Source organism: Rhinolophus ferrumequinum, chromosome X (assembly GCF_004115265.2).
Source record: "Rhinolophus ferrumequinum isolate MPI-CBG mRhiFer1 chromosome X, mRhiFer1_v1.p, whole genome shotgun sequence".
In the NCBI taxonomy this organism is placed as follows: domain Eukaryota; kingdom Metazoa; phylum Chordata; class Mammalia; order Chiroptera; family Rhinolophidae; genus Rhinolophus; species Rhinolophus ferrumequinum.
This window is the reverse complement of record NC_046284.1, coordinates 3,866,785-3,888,377: the sequence shown is the minus strand read 5'-3', so window position 1 is coordinate 3,888,377 and position 21,593 is coordinate 3,866,785. Positions and strand designations below refer to the sequence as shown.

The 21,593-nt window shown below is 39.6% G+C and overlaps 1 protein-coding gene across 5 annotated transcripts in view; it reads right to left on the bottom strand.

The window, feature by feature from the left end:
• The window catches only part of OPHN1 (oligophrenin 1), a 301,975-nt gene that overhangs the window by 60,743 nt on the left and 219,639 nt on the right, over positions 1-21,593 (bottom strand). For all 5 annotated transcript variants that reach the window (XM_033108306.1, XM_033108316.1, XM_033108323.1 and 2 more), the window contains exons 16-18: positions 20,599-20,683; positions 15,792-15,850; positions 14,526-14,631 (exon numbers count right to left, since the gene is read on the bottom strand). In XM_033108306.1, coding sequence (XP_032964197.1) covers positions 14,526-14,631; positions 15,792-15,850; positions 20,599-20,683 — 250 coding nt within the window. The remainder of the gene's footprint in view (positions 1-14,525; positions 14,632-15,791; positions 15,851-20,598; positions 20,684-21,593) is intronic.

The following is a 21,593-nucleotide window of genomic DNA, read 5'->3' as shown; positions in this document are numbered from 1 at the left end:
GAAGCAAAAAACTCAAAGAGCTGAAAGGGATTCTCAAAGTTAGCCCTTTGTCAGCATCCTCATTTTACAGATGAAAAAACTGAGGCCCAAAGAAAGAAAGGGATTTGCCTGAAGTTACAATCAGCCTGATGAGAGCAGGGCCTATAATCCCAAATTTCCTGATCCATAGTCACCCTCCTTGCTTCAATTCCCTTTAGAGGCTTCCTTCTACTTATAGAGCAGGAGAAACTCTCATCAAAGTAGCAATTAAGGCCTTCCATAACTTAATGCCTATTTCTAATCCCAAAGCACAGTTTGGGCTCTGAAGCTGACCTGGGTGGCTCATTAGCTGTGCAACAGTGAGTGTTAGTGACCTAACTAAATTCTCTGGGCTTCAGTTTTCCCACTTGCAAAAAACGGTATCCACCTTAGAGGGTTCTTGAATAAATAGAGCTTAATGGCTTTAGCATGGTATCCTTGAAATAATCCATTAGAAGTGTCTGCTGTTGTCATTACCTCTCCAGGAGTCTCCATGTAGGCAAGAGTGTCAATCTCTGACACTCTTGATATACTACACTGCTTAGATTTTCCGGCTACGCTATGATGTTTCAAACCTCTGTATCTTTGCTCATGCCATTCCCTCTGCTTAGAATGTCTCCCTCCTCCTAGATCTAAATAATGTGCATTTATCCTTTGCCATTCGCTTTAATCTACATCCCCTTCAGGCCTATTCCAGCCCACTGTCCTCATCTGGATTGACACCATTGTCGAACAGAATATATTGCAGTCTCCTGTGTCTTATCTGCCTCTCCTACTAGGTGGTGAACAACTTGGAAGTGCGTGCGCCTTGCACACAGGAGGTATTGATTAACCATTTTTAATGGAACTGAGTGCCTCAAGTGCTCTTTCCAATAGTACTGCAGGCAACCAAGTAAAAGGTGTACAGCGCTCTGATCAGCTTGACTGTGGGGGTGGGGAGGGGAGGAGATGGTACAGCCTGTGACAAACGCTTATTTTCAAAACCCACACAGGCTCAAGGCCCCGGAACGACTGGCACCGTTAACAGACAGGCTCTTGTCAGGTAGTGGGTAATTGACAGGGATAGAATCTTTAGCCAAATCCTAATGAAGTCTATTAAGCCCATGACAAAGGCGGGGTGCCATTCAGATGATAATGAATAACCATTCGCTGGCCTTTGGTATTGCTGGGCTGCGGATGGGTCCTTTCAAACAGTTTAAATACTTCTGCAATGAACCCTATTCTTTAGTGACAGAATTTTTTTAAATGTTAAATTATAAAAGCAACTCCATGCTGCCACCAAGCGATTCCCAATGGCTAAACAACTAGGAACAACAGCTTTTAAGAGCTTTGAAAGGAACTGATTTTGGTTGAATGTGCTAGACACAACTCCAAAAGGCAGACTGGTGTATTTTATCTCGGTCACCTACATTTACAGAGGGTAAAGCAACTTAGTTTTGCTCAGTTTGTGACTACATGGCAATCCAGGAATTCAAACCCGAGCTGTGGGGCTCCAGGTCTGCCAGTCTTTCCACTGTATCCCACTGCCTGCTTGTCTCGTTTATCTCAAGAAATTAAAGTCCCTGTGGGGGCCCCTTTAAGGGAAAGCCGCCTTCTGTTTCTCTAGGGAGGTTCCTTGTATCCCATTTAGGACATTCTTTTCTTTGTTTGCATTATGAGATTTGGAGGGTAACCCATTCTTTGGGGAGATGTCTTTGCATTTGACATGTCTTTTATTATACATTTTGAAAATCATTAAGAGGCATAAGTCACATCCCAAATTGTGATTAATAAGATGACTGAAACCCCAAAAATGGGAAGGATGATTAGAGAATTAGATATGAGTTTGTGATGTGAATTGACAGCAAGGAAATCTTAAATTCTCTAGACTACATAGATTAGAGGAAATAGGAACAATTTCTTGAACATCAAAATTTAAAACAAAGGAATGGGTATCAGAGGGAGGTTGTAAAAAGCCTCCAGTTTAAGAAAAAGAAATTTTGATTAAATGGTTTAGATCAGAGGTCATAAATTAAAATGCCTATAGATAGAAATACCTTATGATCCAGCAATACCACTTGTGAGTCTATATGCAAAGGGAATGAAATCAGGCTCTCAAAGAGCTTTCAATACACCCATGTTCATTGCAGCATTACTCACAATGGCCAAGATGTGGAAACAACATAAGTGTCCATAGATTGACAAACAGATAAATATATACACACATAATGACATAGTAATCGGCCTTAAAAAAGAAGAAAATCCTGCCATTTTCAACAACAGGGATGAAACTGGAGGACATTATGCTAAATGAAACCAGCCAGACACAAAAAGACAAATACTGCAAGATTTTACTCATATGTAGAATCCAAAAGAGTCACACTCTTAGAGGCAGAGAATGGAGTGGTGGTTGCAGGGGCTGAGGGGGAGGAGGGACCTGAGGAGATGGTGGTCAAGAGGTACAATGTCGTAGTTATGTAAGTTGAGTAAGTTCTGGAGATCTAATGTAGAGCAATGTTAATATAGTTAACAATACTGCATTATACACTTGAAATTTGCTAAGAGGATAGACCTGAAGTGTTTTCATCACAAAAAAAAAAGGAAGGAAAGAAAGTTGTATCTATGTGAGGTGACAGAGGTATTACTTAGCTTCATTGAGACAATTATTTCACAGTGTATACGTATATCAAACATCAAGTCGTATACCTTAAATATATACCATTTTTATTTGTCAAGTATACCTCAATACACATAGAAACAATAAAAACTAAATAAATTCATTAAAACTGTTTCCATCACTAATATGCTGTGTGACTCTGGGCCCATCTTTTTCTATCCCTAGGTATATGTACCTCATCTGTAAAATGAAAAGGTTTTTAGGTAATCTAAAGGGACTTCCAGCTCTACCATTCAATGAATCTAAGAAAGTCCTTCTCTTGAAAACAATGGGGAAGAAAGATAGCCACACATTATTGTCTACTGTTGGAAGAACACAGAACAACCACCTATTAAGTGTGCTTGCCCTCCTCACTCTATACACCAAAAAAAAAACAGAAAAAAAAACCCAAAACAAAACAAAAAAAAACCATAAAACATTCCAAAGCAAACACACACACACACACACACACACACACACACACACACACACAAAACTGGAATCAGAGCAAGCCTCTTGATCCAACTATGGGAAACTTTAAAAGACAAATGAGCTGTTTTCCTTAACAAATAAATCATAAGAAAAAATAAAGAGGTGAAGGGGAAACCAACAGATTAGGAGCACAGTGAAAACATAGAGGCCTTATCTTATATTGTATCAAGCATTGGCCTCTGTGTTGTTTATGAGCCCTCCAAGTGATTCTGACACACACGAAAGTTTGAAAGCTACTGCTATAGATCAGGGGTCACCAAACAATGACTCTTAAGCCAAATGTACCCTGCTACTTGTTTTTGTGAATATTTACGGGAGCACAACTACATCCATCATTCACATATTACCAATGGCTGCTTTGTACTACAAAGGAAGAACTGAGTAGTCATGACAGAGACACAGTCCATATAGCTCACAACACCTAAAATACGTACTATCTAACCATTTATGTTTTGCTGACCTCTGCTAGAGAATAAAGAGGCTTAAAAAACATTTCAACTGATTGCTATGTGTAGATGTTATTTGGATCCTGATTCAAAGAAAAAACATATGACACATTTGAGACTACTGGAAATTTGAGCACAGAATATTTTATATTAAGTAATTATTCATTTACGTTTAGACATGATAACTGTATTCTGTTTTTCATTTTTTCGATATGCATACTGAAATATCTATGGAAGAAATAAATATCATGATGCTTTGGATCTGCTCGAAAATAATATGGGAGGAAAAGAAATAAGTGAGTATACAGATGAAACAAGGCTGGCCATATGTTGGCAACACCTGAAGCGAGGTGATGGGCCCAGGAGAGTTCTTAGACTATTCCTTCTATTTCTGTGTATAGTTGAAATCTTTCATAATAAAACATTTTTTAAAGGACAAGATACTAATGGAGGGGGAGAGTGTCTGTCACAAAGTGAGCAGTCCCCATCCCTGAAGATGCTGCTCTTAAGGACAGACAGCTTTGGTTTCCTCTACTAATGCGATATTATATGTAATTTACTTTAAATACCTCAATATGGCCAGTACAATGTCCTGAATTTCATCAATGCCATCAATTGCAAGCACTCCATTATTTCATGTACCACTAAGAAAGAAAAATCATTTCCTTGTCAAATCATCGTGTAGTATTATTGAAGACATTTTAAATAGAAAATAAACTCAACAATGAACATAATTTAACCAAAATGATTACAATGTGAGCAGCTATTACCAAGTGCATGCATGCAGAGATTATGATAATTACATCAAAACCGCTGCCTAACAACAGTGATCTTAAGACACCATTGATTCGAAGATGCATCCAGAATTCAGGTTATAATTTGAAAAAGAAAAGTGCCCTTCAGAATGGGTGAAATTTGATACATGGGCTTATAAGTTTTCATGTATACCCTAGGACAGGTTAGTTATGACTGTAGTATTTTGATAGGAAATACACACTTACATACTCTACGGAGATTGATTGTTATTTAAAAGACTCTAATCAGGAACTAGAGGGGCTACTGTGAGGTTCAGCTAACTTCATCTCCAATCAACACCCACGGCCTTGTAAATTAGCATGACTGAGGGTAAAATGATTTCTCACTGCTTAGATATGCCAAGATATACAGATTGAGTAGAAATACTGTATAGACACTCCCAAACTTGCATAGACAGATGAGAAGAATAGAGTAATGGTCAATCTTAAAATCAGTAAGGTGGATCAACCAATATGCATCCTCAGATGTGATGCAGCATAAGACACACAACAGCATCTTGTGTTCTAACCAAAAAATAGTTAACTTGAACCCACCTAGTCTTTAAAGATAGCCTCTATTTTACAAGAAATAAAGGAAATGAGTGAACAAGCTGAAACATGGGACAATGAGGAAAGTAGACAAAACTAGTAAGACGCTCCAGAACAACCAACTGGTCTAATCTCATCAACAAGCCAAAGCCATAAAAAACAGTGACTGTGCTAGATTTTAAAAAAGATGAAAAGGACATAAGAAGTAGATATAATGTGTGGCCCTTTACTGAGTACTAGTTTGGATGCACCACCTATTATGGCATTTTGGGGTTAACTGGGGAAATGTTAACCTAGTCTTCAAGGGTGGAGATTGCTGAACTGAAAAAAAGTAGGTTGCAAAATACCATAATCTCATTTGGGTAAAAATGCAAATGTGTGTGGGTGTGTGTATACATGAACACAAACACTCACAGAAAGATCCAGAAAAAAAATGCACTAATATTAATAGTAGTGACTTTTAGATGCTGGCCATAGAAAGCTTTCACCATTTTTCTGTATTTTCTATACTCTCTACAATGCATGGTATTGCTTCTGAAATAACATAAGTGTTATTACAAAAACAATAAGACTCCAGTAAGCCTAATAGCCCACACCCTTTAGAACGGTTGTCCAGGCCTACAGTTAAACAGGGGTCTTGTATTTGGGGATTATATCACAGGATTTTATTGTCTAATTCAATTGTATTGCTGTAATATTACCTCATCTGCTTCGATTGAACATTTCATGCAAGACACAGTTAGAATATCTAAAAAAAAAAAATAGAACTGGGACTGCATTGAGTTTGCAGAACAGTTTGTACAACTGGTTTTGTGTCTGCTTGCTGATACCTATATGAGTGGCAGAATTAGGCCTCAGGCTTGTTTCCATTGTAATATTCCACTGGTAGTGAGATGGTGGGGGAGGTGACCTGTATTATTCTCCTACCTCTGTTTAATGGAAACTATAGGTACCAACCAAAATGAACTGCATAATAGGAAACCCCAAATTAGCTGAGGTCAGTTTGTGTCTGCCTGTTATTGGCCTAGAAAATGGGCTGGCAGTGGAAACATATTAGAAAGGAATCGATATAATTATCATATAGATTGTGAAAGCAACATTGGAAGGCAGGATAATGAAGTGAATTTTAAAAGAAAATGGATTTTCTTCTCCTGTATTAATTTCCCTATTGGGCTAAGCTTATTTTTTTTATTTGCATTTTCCCTACAACTTTTGATTACAAAGGTTTTCAAACATACAAAAAAAATTAAAATAACAGTACTATGAACACTCATACTATCTATACCTAGACTGAACAATTAATATTTTACTACATTTGCTTTTTCTCTGTGTGTATTTTTTTCTGAACCCTTCAAAAGTAAGTTGCTTCATACTTCCAGTCAAGATGGCAGCATAGATGAATGTTGTGCTTGCCTCCTCCAACAACCACATCAAAATTACAACTAAATTATAAAACAACCACCCTTTAGATGCATCTGAAGATGAGCTGAACAGAAGTCCTGTAACTAAGGATATAAAGAAGAAGCCATGTGAAGACTGGTAGGAGGGGTGGAGACATGGAACGGGCAGGTCCTGCACCCATGTGCAGCAGTTAAGAATTAGGAGGGATATCTCAGCTGTGGAGGTACCCCCTGAGGAGTGAGGCATCCCAGCCCGGAGCACCAGTACCAGGAAGAGGAGCCCCCACCACAGCTGCCTGTGAAAATCAGCAGGGATTCCATCCTGGTGAGACAGAAGGGGACTATAGACCAAGGCGTCTTCTAAAAGGGCCCACGCACAGATTCACAAACACTTGCCCTAACCTCCCGCAAAAGGACAGCAGCTGGAAAAGCTCCAGGGACATAGGGGGAGGAACTGAATTGTCTGACTTCAGTGCAAGCTGTGGAGGGACAGCTCTCTCCCAGACAGAAGTGCTGGCAGGCACCATTATTCTTTCCTGAGTCTTCCCTCAGCCTAGCTGGTAGGCACAGGTGGGCACCATATCTGAGTCTCCATCAACCTGGCTAACAACACTTGCCCCACACCCTGGTGATTCCCTGACACCCCACCCCACCCATGCACCCACCCCAACTCTTTCAACATCTGTTGCTCACAAGCTTCCAGCCTCAGCCCATGCTGCAGACTTTCCTAAAATCTCTCAGAGGTCCACAAAACCCAAACTAGCAGTGGCTGACCTTGGCGTGCCCTGTACCTCTTGCTAAGTGCCCCCCGGCACTAGTGGCATCTGGCCTCACTTCACAGCATACCCCTTCCAGTCACCACCAAGTCCAGCACAGGTAGCTACCAACCTCAGATCATTTTGTAGCGCCTACCAGGTGGCCCTGGGCTGGGCACAGGCAGCGGCTGACCTAGGCCTGCACCAGAACTCCTCCAAAGAGGCCCCAAAAACAACACACCCAGTGGCCAGCTTCAGGCCATACCAGAGCACCACACAAACACCTCCACAAACGACATACACAACAGGCAGACTGGGAAGCCACCAGAGCCTTGCTAAAGCAAATCGTGCTCCATAGGGTCACTCCCTGCACCACAGCTCCTCTATTGTAGTCACAGCCATTCCTCACGACCAATCAGCCTGAGGGAGAATCCCTCCCATTGATGTGCAAACAGCAATGAAGGCTCAACTACAACAGGAGGGCACACACAAACCACACAAGGGACACACCTGGAGCACCTGGCTAAGGTGACCAGGGAGACTGCACCACTGAGCCCCAAAGGACACCTGCTACATAAGGCCACCCTGCCAAGACTCGTGGACATAGCAGGTCTATCTAATAAATAGAAATAAAAACAGGGAGGCAACTAAAATGAGGAAACAAAGAAACATGTCTCAAATGAAAGAACGGGAGAAAACTCCAGAAAAAGAACCAAAATGGAGGCAAGCAATCTACCAGATACAGATATCAAAACACTTGTTATAACACTGTGGTACATTTATACAATGGAGTATTACGCAGCCATAAAGAAGAAAGAAATCTTACCATTTGCAACAACATGGATGGACCTAGAGAACATTATGTTAAGTGAAATAAGTCAGACAGAGAAAGATAAGTACCATATGATCTCACTTATTTGCGGAATCTAAAGAAAAGAGTAAGTGAATGAACTAATCAGAAACAGTTTTGGAGACAAAGAGGAAAAACTGAGGGTTGCTAGATGGGTGGGAGGTTTGGGGGGTGGGGGGGGAGGGTGAGGGGTTTGGGGCGTGGGAGATGAGGGTAAGGGGGATCAAATATATGGTGATGGAAGGAGAACTGACTCTGGGTGGTGAACACACAATGGGATTTATAGATGATGTGATACAGAATTGCACACCTGAAATCTATGTAATTTTACTAACAATTGTCACCCCAATAAATTTAAAAATAATTTAAAAAATAAATAAATAAATAAAAATGTAAAAAAAAAAACACTTTTTATAAGGATGCTCAAGGATTTTAGGGGAAGTGTAGATGAACTCAGTGAGAACTTACACAAAAAGATAGAAATCATAAAAAAGAACCAGTCGGAAATTAAGAATATAATAACTAAAATGAAAAATACATTACACGGAATCAACATCAAATTAGATGAAGCAGAGAACTGAAACAACAATTTGGAAGACAAGGTAGCAGAAAACACTCAATCAGAACAGCAAAAAGAAAAACAGAATTTTAAAAAATGAGGATAGTTTAAGGGGCTTCCAGGACAACATCAAGCATACCCCAACATTCACATCATAGAGGTACCAGAAGGAGAAGAGAAAGAGTACAGGATTCAAAACCTATTTGAAGAAACAATGACGGAAAACTTCCCTAACCTGGACAAGGAAAGACACATACAAGTCCAGGAAGTGCAGAGAGTCCCAAACGAGGTGAAACCACAGAGGTCCACACCAAGACACATCATAATTAAAATGCCAGAGGTTAAAGACAAAAAGAGAATCATAAAAGCAGCAAGAGAAAAGCAGTTAGCTACCTTACAAGGGAGCTCCCATAAGACTCTCACCTGATTTCTCAACAGAAACTTTGCAGGACAGAAGGGATTGTCACAAAATATTCAAAGTGATGAAAAGCCAGGACCTACAACCAAGGTTACTCTACTCAGCAAAGCTGTCATTGGGAATAAAAAGACAGATAAAGAGCTTTCCAGACAAGAAAAAGCTAAAGGAGTTCATCACCACCAAACCAGTATTATAAGAAATGTTAAAGGGACTTATTTAAGAAGAAGAAAAAAATCAAAAATATACATAAAATGGCAATAACTACATTATCTATCAACAATTACTTTAAATGTAAGTGGATTCAATACTCCAATCAAAAGACAAAGGGTGGCTCAATGGATAAGAAAAGAAGACCATTACATATGCTACCTACCAGAGACTCACTTAAGATCAAAAGACACACACAGAATGAAAGTAAAGGGATTGAAAACAACATTTCATGAAAATGGAAATGGAAAAAAAAATCTGGGGTGGCAATACTTATACCAGACAAAATATACTTTAAAACAAAGGCTAGAACAAGAGACAAAGAAGGACATTTCATATACAATGTCCAAATTATGGAAGCAACGTAAGTGTCCATCAATAGACAACTGGATAAAGAAGATGTGGTTCATATATACAATGGAATATTACTTGTCCATAAAAAAATAGAATGAATTTGCTACAACATGAATGGACCAAGAGGGTATTATGCTAATTACAATAAGTCAGACAGAGAAAGACAAATACCATATGATCTCACTTATATGTGGAATTTAAAGAACAGATTGAATGAACACACAAAACAGACTCAAAGATACAGAGAACTGATGGTTGCCAGATAGGAGGAGGATTGGGGGGCTGGGTGAAAAAGATGAAGGGATTAAGAGGTACAAATTGACAGTTACAAAATAGTCATGGGCATGTAAAGTACAGCATAGGGCATATAGTCAATAATATTGTAATAACTATGCATGGTGCACAGTTATAGTTCAGGTGAGTACTAGACTTATTGGGGGATCACTGCATAAATTATTTAAATGTCTAACCACTATGCTGTTCACCTGAAACTAATATAATATTGAATGTCAACTCTAATTGAAAGCTTTTTAAAAAAAATTCAGTAAATGTCTTCAACCCTAAATACCCCAGCATTCATCTCCAAAGAACAAGAGTGCTGTCCTACAAAACCATAGTAACATTTTCCCATCTAAAAAAATGTACAATAGTTACATATCATCTAATACCTAGTCCCTATTCACATTTTTTTCAAGTGTCATGCAAATATTTCTTTTATAGTTAGGTTTTTCAAATCTAGAGCCGATCTAAGTTCACACACCGAGTCAGTTTATGCTTCTTTAATGTCTTAATATGAAACGTAACCACTACCTCTTTTTCAAGGGTGTTGACGTTTTTGAAAGGTCCAAGCCAGTGTCTTATAGAATATCAAATATTCTGTATTGTTCTGTATCCTGCATTTCCTGTCAACTGGAAAAGCTTAATTTGACTCGGTTAAACATTTTTGACAAAACTATTTCAGTTTATGTTGTATCCTCTTACTGTAGCCTATCCTGAGGCACAGAAGATCAGTTTGTACCATTATTAGCGGTGGTAACTTTTACCAATTAATTAAGGTGCTGTTTGCTTGCCAGATAGCTTCACTATAAAGATACATTTTTCCTTTGGTAATTAATAAATAATCTGTGGGTAGTACATTCAAAATGTGTGATTATCTTGTTCCTAAACAATATTTCAACCAATGGTTTTGATCCATGCCTGAAACAGGGCACTGAGGTTGCAAACCAGTAGTTTTTCTAATACTATCATTCCTCCCATATTTACTAGCTGGCATTCTTCTATAATAAAGAGCCTTCCTGATTCTACCTACCTCCCATAAATTTCTATTTATTCAAAGTGTTATAATCCAATACAATGTTTATTATTTTTGATGTTCGGGCTGCCTGCCCTGGATGTAATCAGTGTCAGCCTTTCCAGGCAGGTTCCTGTGTTCTGATGACATGATTTTATTCATGTTTGAACTGTTCTGTGCTTACAAAGGTATACTTTATCCAAGACTCACCTTGTATTTTCCTTACCTAAGAGCTGGTATCTGCCATTTCTCTAAGAAGCCTTGGTATTTTTGAGAAGGGAATGTTATTTATAAACCAAGGTCTGGGCATTATGTATATTCACTGCTTTTTGGGGTAGAATCATTTCAAGACTGACTCCGTTTTTGTTTGGTTTTTAATCATGAGTTCATATTGGCATTCTCAATTCAACTTTACCATTATAGAATTTTTTTTCTTTACATCTTTAATTTTGTATCTTTATCTCTTTTTCTTACACCGTAAATCTTGGCTTTTGATAATTAACATACTTGCTTTATCCTTGTGAGATATATACTATATACATAAATATGTATATAAATATATAAAGTAGTTTCAAATTATAATGATATGATTAGTAGTAATAAACATACTGGGTGATGCTTACAACTTTTTTGCACTTCTGTTTTTAGATTATATCTCATTACGTATGAGGCAGAAGATTGCGTTGATTAGTTGAAATAACTGTTTTCTCTATGTATTGATGTTATCAATTTGATAAACACTTAGACTCATTTGCTTTTTGTGTTTAATTTTAGGGTTTATAATGTTGCCATTTTGATTAAATTTTACCTTTTGGATATGTGATACATGAATATGGCTCAAAAGTCGAAACCACAGGAGGTGGACTTGGAGAAATCTAGCTCTCATCCCTATTCACCAGCTGTCCCCTGTAGTAACCATTTTCATTAGCTTGTTTTATAACAGCTTTATTGACATATTTTACATACCATAAAATTCACCCTTTGAAAGGGTACGGTTCAATGCTTTTTAATATATTCACAGAGTTGTGCAGCCATCATCACTATCTAATTCCAGAACATTTTCACAACTCCAAAAAGAAACCTTATTACCATGAGCAGTCACTTCCCATTGCCTCCCATGTCCCCACATCCCAGCCCTAGGCAACCACTAATCTACTTTCTGTCATTATAGATTTGTCTACTCTGGACACTTCACGTAAATGGAGTCATATAATCTGTGGCCTTCTTTGTCTGGCTTTTTTCACTTAACGTAATGTTTTCAAGGTTTATCCATGTATCACTTCTTTATTCCTTTTCATGGCTGAATGATGGTCCACTGTATGTTTATACCGCATTTTATTTTTCCATTCATCAGTTGACAGTCATTTGGTTGCTTCTACTTTTGGGCAAGTAAGAATAACACTGCTATGAATATTTGTGTACAAGTTTTTGGGTGGACATTACTTTCATTTATCTTAGGTACATGTCTAGGAGTAGAATTGCTGGGTCATGTAGTAACTCTGTGTTTAATGTTTTGAGTCATTAGTTTTTATCTTACGGTGCTTCATTTGACAAAAGAAAATATGTGTTTATGTTCTCATGTATTCTTATTTCTCTCTTTTTTCTTACAAAAAAAAAGGTAGCATATTAAATATCCTGTTGTACACCTTGGGTTTTTGTTGTCTGTTTTACATGCTGGAAATGTATAATGCATTCTTGAAATCACTACAAGGACAAAATTCATAGATAATTTCCATCCTTTTTTTATGACTGTTTAATACCGCAGTTTAAGTAGATCATTATGTACTCAACTAGTTCCCTATTGCTGAACATCTGTGTTGTTTCCAATCTTTCACTATTAAAACTTATGCTACAATGATGAAGCTTGTGCACATGTGCTTTTGTATTTGGAGTTCTGTCTTCAAAGTGGATGCCCAAAAGTGTGTTTGCTGAAGGGTAACTGAATATGCATATTTGTTAGAGACTGCCAAATTCCCCTCCTTAGGTCTGTATTGCATCCACTCCAGCAGTCTATCAGAGTACCTGTTGCCCCGAGTTTCATCAGCAGACAATGTAGTGAAGCCTTAGGATTTGCCAATCAATGGTACCTCGATTTACTTTTAATTTGCACTTTTCTTATTGTGAGTGAACTTGAGCTGTTTTTCATATATTTAAGAGTATTTGTCTATTTCTGTGCCCTGTATGTTTGTGTTGCCTCCTGCTCCTTTTGTTCTGAGGATTGGGTGGACCAAGATTCTCGAAGGAAGGCAGGTGGACAACCTTGGGTGGAAGGAGGCAGGTGTGGCTCACCCACCACCAACAGGAGAATCATCATCCAAATCCTTGGCTCCTGTCACACACTGAGACTCTTCGAGAGTCAGAGCCAGAAGAACCCTTACGAGGTTAGCTAGGCCAGTCCCCTTAGATTACAGATAAACAAATTGAGGTCCAGACATGAGGTGGGACTTTCTTAAGGTCACAGAGCAAATTAGTGATACAGCTGAACAGTGAACCCCATGTCTGTTTGCCCCAGGGCAACTGCATCTTCAAATTAATACATGCAAATGTGCAGATTTTTGTTTTTACTGAGATTATCAAACAACTCTTTGAAAAGAAAACGCCTCTTAATGTTCTCTGCTAGCCCAAGCTGCAAATATTGGTGATAAATATAAAAGCCACCCTCTTGTTAATTCTGCCTATTTATGTACATTAATGTCTATAATACTCATTTGCTATAAGAAGTATTTAAAAAAACAAAACAGAAAAACAACTTAGAATGTCACAGCCAGATCAGATCTCAGAAGTATCTCATTATAACACAGGGCACTCAAGATCCAGAGATGCAGAGTGATCAGGATTTATCACAGGTGGGAGGCCACGAGGGCCATTTAGCACAGAGCCTCACCTTCACTAAGGGCCCGAATTTTGGGTGTTTGAGATCCTCTCCAAATGAGGTTAAAATATATCAACACCACATTTTTGGAGAGTGCTGACAGCTTTATTTTGTTAAATACAAACACGTAAAGTGTATAACCACTTTTCAAACCTTGTTCTCTCATTTCTTCACTTTTTAATGTACTGGATGGGAGTGGCCTTGAGAGTGACCTGTCCGTGGTCATCAAGAAAGCTAGTAGCACAAGTAGAACCTGAATCCAGAGTGCTTTCGGCGGCACAGTACTGCTTCCTTAGAGGCAGCAGGGGGCTGTTTGTGAGTCAAGTAAGTTCATCTTTATTCACAACATTGACCCTCTGGCCAGGGAGAACCACCGTGGGGCACACATACTCCTCACAACCACACATCTTGGAGCCCATCACCAGGCCGACTCTCTGGAATGCTGCTGTCTGTTCCGACCTGCCACACCCAAGCTAGAAGTTGACCATAATCTTAACAATAACTCCCATCTCCTGAGAACCCCCTATGTGCCGTGTTCATTGAAATCCACACAACAGTTCTGTGTGGTAGGCAGTACTATCCTCATTTTACAGATGACCAAACCGAGGCTAAGAGAAGTTTGCCTAAGATTATATAGCTAAATAAGTGGTAGAGTTGGGATTCAAAACCAGAGTCATCTGACAGCAAAGGCTGTGTTCGGAGCACTCTACCTGATGTTACCCCTCAACTCCTCAAATGAGATACCTGATGACCCGGGGAGGATATATACAAGGGTCCAGGTAACATCATGTTCCTCGCAGAGCACTCAGGATGAAGCAGTTGAGTGCTACCATGTGGGCCAGTCCCCTAATAGGAACTCTTCCTGAAACCCCAGAAGTTACTTACTTGACCAAGTGTCTTATAAGAAGTTCCAGCATCTCTCGGTTCTTTTCCGGTAGCTTATATACCAAGGAGTGAATGGCTCCCAGCCGGTAATCCAGGTTGTCAGACTCTGAGAGAAAACAGAGAGACTTTTGCCTTCTGGGCAATTGGGTCAAGCAAACCCTCATACGCACGTACATGCACACATGCAAAGGGAGACAATCAAAGACACCAAGGGTGTTAGAGAGATACAAAGAGACAGAGAGATACATGGGCACAGAGACATGGTGGCAAACTGAGACCAAGAAAAAAAAGACACTGAGACAAAGAGAGAGAAAGACGAGAGAACCAAAGGCAAAAAGAGATAAAAACAAGGAAGTAGACCTGGAAAGACGAAGAAAATAGAAGAGAGAGGAGGAAGAGAAGAGAAGAGAAAAGAAGAGAAGAGAAGACTGTCTCCGAGGAAGTCAGAATCCTGGGTACAGCACTTTGCTCCTAAAGTTCCCCATGTAAATTTCCAGCTGGAAACCCTTGCCCACCCACCATCCTTGTAGTACCAGGAGGTACGCTTCTGCCTGTGGGTTCCTGTGAAAATCACTGAGATGGCTCAGAGTAAAAAATCCAAGGTATCTTGCCTCAATGAAGATTCATTATGAGGGCAAGTCCCCTGATTCTTTCTCCTGCCCCCTGCATAGGGCACGAAGCAGAAGACGGGTCATGTTGAGGTAGGCAGGAAGACTCATATAGTGCTTCCTGGGCCCAAACTTCTCAGGCTCCTCCAGCTGTCAACTTTTGCGGTGACTCTATATGCCTATTTCCCATGCACCTCTCCACCCCTGCCTGCAATTTCATAACCTAGAAAATGTGCTGCTAACACTAAAAGAGGAGGAATAGTGATTCACAACACAACTGAAAAGCACTTGAAAAGGCAAAGTGCTGGGAAAAAGCTGAAACAGCAACTGTAATGGAAGTACTGTGCTGTCCCCTGCTAGTGTGAGCCAACACTCTTGTTCTGGTGGAAGGGGACAATCGATCAAGAAAGTCCTCACCTGTCACATCCCTCATGTTAGCCAGTTTTCTCCAAGCCACTCAACTAACATTGATGTATGAAAAACAAAATATTTGGTAGCGGACAAACTGTGTGTGTGTGTGTGTGTGTGTGTGTGTGTGTGTGTGTGTGTGTGTGTTTTCCCCCTCAATTCATTCCCCTGGAGCAGTTTTCTAGACTTATTGCTGTAAACATTATGAATAAGCCAGACAACACAAGTGACTAGCAACAGAAATACTTACTGGCAGCAGAGACCAGCTCTTTGTGTAGTCTATAGGTCATGACAGGTTCAGAAAGATTCCTGAAATAAATGAAGATGGTAAGTTCCTTTGGGAAGGGGGTAGCCAGGCCTCACATTCTCAGTTCTGTGGGCTGCAAGGCTGAAGCCTTTGAGCCCCACAGCTTAGTGTGATTACATACATTTCTCTCTTCACTGGAAACTTTGTCAGAGGAATCCTATTTGCTAGTCATTCAACAGAAGACCTGCAGGAGTGTGGGCGGAGACTTCGATAAAGGTCTCCAATTCATTCGCCCAGATGAAAAGAGGCACAAACCAATCCTGCCAAATTCCAAGTGGGCCCACACTGAATGCTACTATGAGGTCCTTGCAGTCTGACGGTTCCTGAGTTTCCGGAATGCTTTCACATCTACCCTTCCATTTGATCCTTCCAGCCACCCTGTGAGGCATACCAGTTATTCAAATCCCCATTTAACAGAGGAGGAAACTGAGGGTCAAATAGGTTTATTTAGTAAAAAAGTACTGATTGAGCACCTATTTGTGTCTGGCATTGTGCTGAGTACTGGGGATCCAGAGGTAAATATGACATAGTCCAAACCTCCAAGGAGTGAGGAGACCGCCATATACAAAATTTGGAATGCAATGGGATAAGCATGATAATAAAATAAAGGAAGGTGGTGGGTAGCTCAGAAGAAGGAAGTAATCCAATAATAATAATAATAATAATAATAATAATAATAGCAGCAAACTCTTCATTGTTCTAAGTGATTTACATACATTTACTCATTTATTCCTCATGACAACCCGAGAAAGTAGATATTGCTATTATCTCCATTTTATAGATGAGGAAACTGAGGTTCAGAGAAGTTAAATAATTCACTCAAGACCATACAACTAGTAAATACAAAACGAGGCAGCCTGTCTCGAGTCCATGCTCTTAACCACTATGCTGTACTGCTTGTCACTGTTACTACTGTAGTAATCCAGGCAAAAGATAATAAAGGCCTAAACAAAAATGGTGGCATTAGGGATAGAAGGAAAAGGTGAGGAGACTTATTTGAAAGACATTAAAGACAGAACTCCTTCAATGATTGGGTATGTTGGTGAGAGAGAGCAACCTGGTTTGGGTGGGTGGACAGAACAGAAATTGATTCAGAGGAAAGAGGAGATGCTAAGTCAGAGGGGCCTCTGGGATAGCCAAAGGGAGATGTCCACTAGGAAGATGGATGGAGTGCCCTTCTAGATCTGAGAAGTAGATATGGAAATCCTGGACCTGGGAGGGTGGTTAAAACCAGGAGAACAGGTAACACTGCTCAAAGAGAGAAAGCAAATTGGCAGCCAATGCTTACTTGAGGCCTTCCAACAATTCTCATTTGTACAGAATAGCATATAAACAAGAAATGGATTGAATCAGTCATCAGAACATGAAAGATTGAGATATTTCACCAAAAAAAATCCATACTTTCTATCTCTATTGAGAAACTGAAAGATCTGGCTCCACTGGGCCCACAGGATTATTTGTGGAAGAAAAGGTTATTGCTGTTTATATATAAACAAAGGGATTGCTATGCAAATAAAGGTTCCCTGCCATATGTTTAATATGAACGTAGTCTATTCCACACTCATTTTCATGTCCTGGCCCCTGTGAATATTTCATCTTCCCAACTCTCCAGTGTAGTAAAAAGAAAGGAGAGCCCTGGGAAATAGCAGGTAGAAGGTCACTGAAGGGTATTGCTAAAAATGGCCAGAGGTGGGAGAAAATCCAAAAGCAAGTGACAAGAGAATCCAAACGAGGAGAACGTTTCAAAACGGGCTTTTAACAGCTTCGAATGCTACAAAGAGGTCAAGTAAGGTAGGCTGAGATCGTCCACTGTGTTTAGCATTGACAGAGTCACTGGTGACCTTGCCATGGGCGGCTTTAGTGCAGCAGAGAGGGTGGGAGTTCGACTGCAGTGGGTTAAACAGCAAACTGGGAGGTACCCACAGGCAGGATACACTACTTCATATGCTGGAGTTTAGTTGGGAAGGGGGTGAAGTACCTCTTTCATTAGGCAATCTGGTCTAAGCTCCTGCCTCCAGCTATCATCTACTTTGTCAGTGATTCTCATTTTTTAGCTCAAGCTCAGAACTCTTTGCTGAGTTCCATTCCTATGTATTTATTTCCCATATAGTCAATTACCTGCTTAACATCTTGCCCTGACTTCTTCAAAGACACCCAAATGTGACATAGGCAAAGCCTAACTTGTCACCTCCCTCAAATCTAGTATATTTCTTGTGTTTCCCAAATCAGTAAATGTGTGACCATCATTTGGTCACATATGGGCCAGAAACGTGGAAGTCATTCTTTTGTCTCCTGTCCCCCATCCTCATATCCAATTTTACTCCCTAAATTTCTCAACTATGCTCATTCCGACGGATCTCCACTGCGCTTCCCTGGTCCACGGATGGCAGCAATAGCCTGCTATTTGGTTCCCATCTCTCCCGATTTGTCTCCCTCTGATCTGATCTCTATTTTTTTTTTTCAAAATACAAATTTCATCATGCAACCTCCTGCTTAAAAATCTTTTAATATATTCCCATTCCTCTTAAAATAAATCCAGAGCACAATTCTTGCAATGTCCTCTAAGGCCTTGCATGAGCTGGTCCCTACACGTCTCTCCCTCCCTCTCTGTACTCAGTACTCCACCCATACTGGTACGTGTGCTTTCCAGAAGGGGTTTTCTTTCTCTTGCTTCAGGCCTTTGTATATTCGGTTCTGTCTGGAACAGCCTCCCCCCAGCTGACTTCAAGTTCAAATTCAAACCTCAGTTTAAACAAACAACCAGAATAAATCAGGTATTCCCATTATTTGCCTTCACAGCACCTTGTACCTTCCCTTCAAAGCACATATTACAGCTTGTTGTATTTGTATCATTATTTCTATTTTGTCTGCCTCCCTCACTAGTCTACGGCCTTTTTACAGGCAGTGACCATATCTACTCACAGCTGTATGCCTACTGCCTAGCACCATGCTAAACTTAGAGTAGGCACTTGGGAAATGTTTACTGAATGATTTAGTAAATGGTGGATTGAATGAATGAAAGAAGGCACAGGGTCAAGGAGATGTGTACTATGGAAGTATATCATATGCTGAGAAGAAACAGCCATTTGGACGAGAGACATTAAAGATACAGGACAGAGAAAAGATGTTTTTAGAGTACTTTTCTGGAAATGGTGGTGATAAAGGGTGAGTTAGGTACCTAGAATACAGATGGAGGACGCCCCCTCTGAAAATACTGATATCTTTGACAATCTAAAGGGTTTAAATTTAGACAAGTCTAAAGGGTGTTGATTGGCTAGTGCACATTAAGGCTCATGGATAAGAGTCTAAAGGACTAATATTTCTTAATGGGGCCGGGGCTGCCCACTCGCACTTTCAGGCTCGATCTTCCCATCTTTCAAAGAGCCACACTGTTGATTATGGGAAGAGCTGGGAAAGATGTGAGTAGGGACTTAAGCTATATAAATCTTTGAAAAAAACTGCCTCCTCTGAAAGAAACTAGAGACAGAAGCATTTACTCTCATTATTCTCATCATCACAAGTCCTGAAAGTATGCATAGCAGATTGTGCTCTGTCTTTACTAAATTACCCAAGCAACTTCGAGAAGGCCACAGTCCCCGGGGGTAAGGAATATGGAAAGAAGACGCTCCAATAAGTGGCCTTATAAGTCAGAGATACTTAGGTTCAAATAATATGAGCTGTGACCATGGATATTACTTATGAGGGGAGAGGGTGCACTTCAATTTCCTCATCTGGAAAATGAGCAACAGTACCACCTATTTTACAGAGTTATTGTGAGAAAAAACAATGACATTGGCACTGTGAGCAACTAGTACCCTGCCTAGCACAGACTTAAACCCTCCAACAACAGTACCTTTCTTATTTGGCAGATGTTGGAAAACTACTCCTGGAAACAGCATTCATGTTTACATAAGGATCTAGGATGATGCTACAGCAGAAGGTTATTTAACCGCAATATCTGGACCCAATCTATATTAGATTAATATTTCCCAGAGCTTAAGTATCTTAATGCCTAAAAAGTACAATAATTGAAAAGAAGACATTTTAGCACATGACGTATGGTGTATACAAGGAACATAAAGAGTGGTAAGAAATGAGTGAGTTTAAAATATATGTATGTAACAAATATTTTACAATATAAATTTATGCCAATAAACTGAACAACATCTCCATCATCATTGGGCATCCCCAAATTTTGCTGGTAAATTTTTTTTCCTACTGCTGCCACTTCATTTAGTTCCAATATATTTATGGTTGTATTTTCTTGATTTTTTCCCATTATATCAATTAAAGCATGAGAAGTAAAACATCACACACACAAATGCACACATTATGATTGTGCAAATGAAATTCAACGTTTCAAAATGGTTGTTATCCATCAAAAGATGCTGACAACCTTGAACTGTCACAACTCCTGATTTTACAAGTGAGCCCATCGTGACATGACTATCTCTGCACAATGGCAAAACTTCAAGTAGTTTAAGGGCATAATTTTTAAAATAATCTCCCCCCCCAAAAAAGAAAACCATTTTTTTAATAACCATTCTGTTATTTTGATGCTTTCCTTACTTAAAAAAAAATGTTGTCTAATGCACATTCTTCTTTAACAGAAATCCTTTTCAATCTTCTTTTTTCTTTAGCAATCCAATCCAATCTCCTGAAGCTGGGACATCAACTCCAAACTCCAATTTCCACCCCGACAAATTTCATCAGCTATGGAAAGCACAGTCCCAAATCATATCAGGCATACCTGAGGTAGAATTTCAAAGAGCTGGTGATTGTCTTAATGTCCCAGTCACTATTATGAAAATCCACATCTCCTGGGCATTTAGGATCTATATGAGAAAAGAAAACAAGAAAAAAAAAATTAATGTCCCAAAAGATTTTATTCTGCATCCCTTTAAAATAAATATAAAGTGCATTAATTAAAACAGAGTTACTCTAACCAGTTTTTAAGAGATGAAAGCTTTATAACAAAAATGTCTTTGACGTCTTGAAAATTCCCCTGTGTTTATTTCAGTTGGGATGTCAAGAGCTTGGAAAGCATCTCTTCCATTCATACAACAAGAAAAAAAGGAGACCAAATAGAAAATGAATTCCTCTTAGATCAATCAGAGGACTGGGGTCACACGAAGGGCAAACTACTGTCCCCAAAACTGAAGAGATAGACATGCAGATACAGAAAAATCTCAGCTGTAACAGACGATTGCGAGAGGCTCAATGTGGACAAGTTTGAGAGTGAAAAGTTCTAAGGGGGCCCAGTCTTAGAGATGACCCCACACTTTTGTGAGTTTTCCCTCCAGGAGTCTTATTAGGTTCTCACAGTGAAGATCTGAGAAAAACGTTCTCCTGTTTCCATGCTTCAGAGAGGAGGAGAGAAAAAGTAGCCTTTCAAAAAATATGCGCAGAGCATTTCATTCTTCTTAACAAGGTCTACCCTCAAGAAGAAGTACTTTATCAGACCCGAATGTACTGGGGTTTTACCAGCGCTTAACTGACGTAAGAAAAGGGAAATCTCCAACTACAGACCAGCTTGCCTTCTTTTCTCTTCTAAGTGGAAAACTGAAACAAAACCGAGAGGCACTTGTGAAGATCAGGGGCCAGAGGCACAGGCTGACTAAAAGACTAAGACATCATTATAGGACTGTAGAATGCTACCCCTCTCCTTACATCTTACAATACCTGCATAATAACAGGGAGCTATGACTAAAATAATACGCTTATCTGACAAAATTTAAGAAGTCT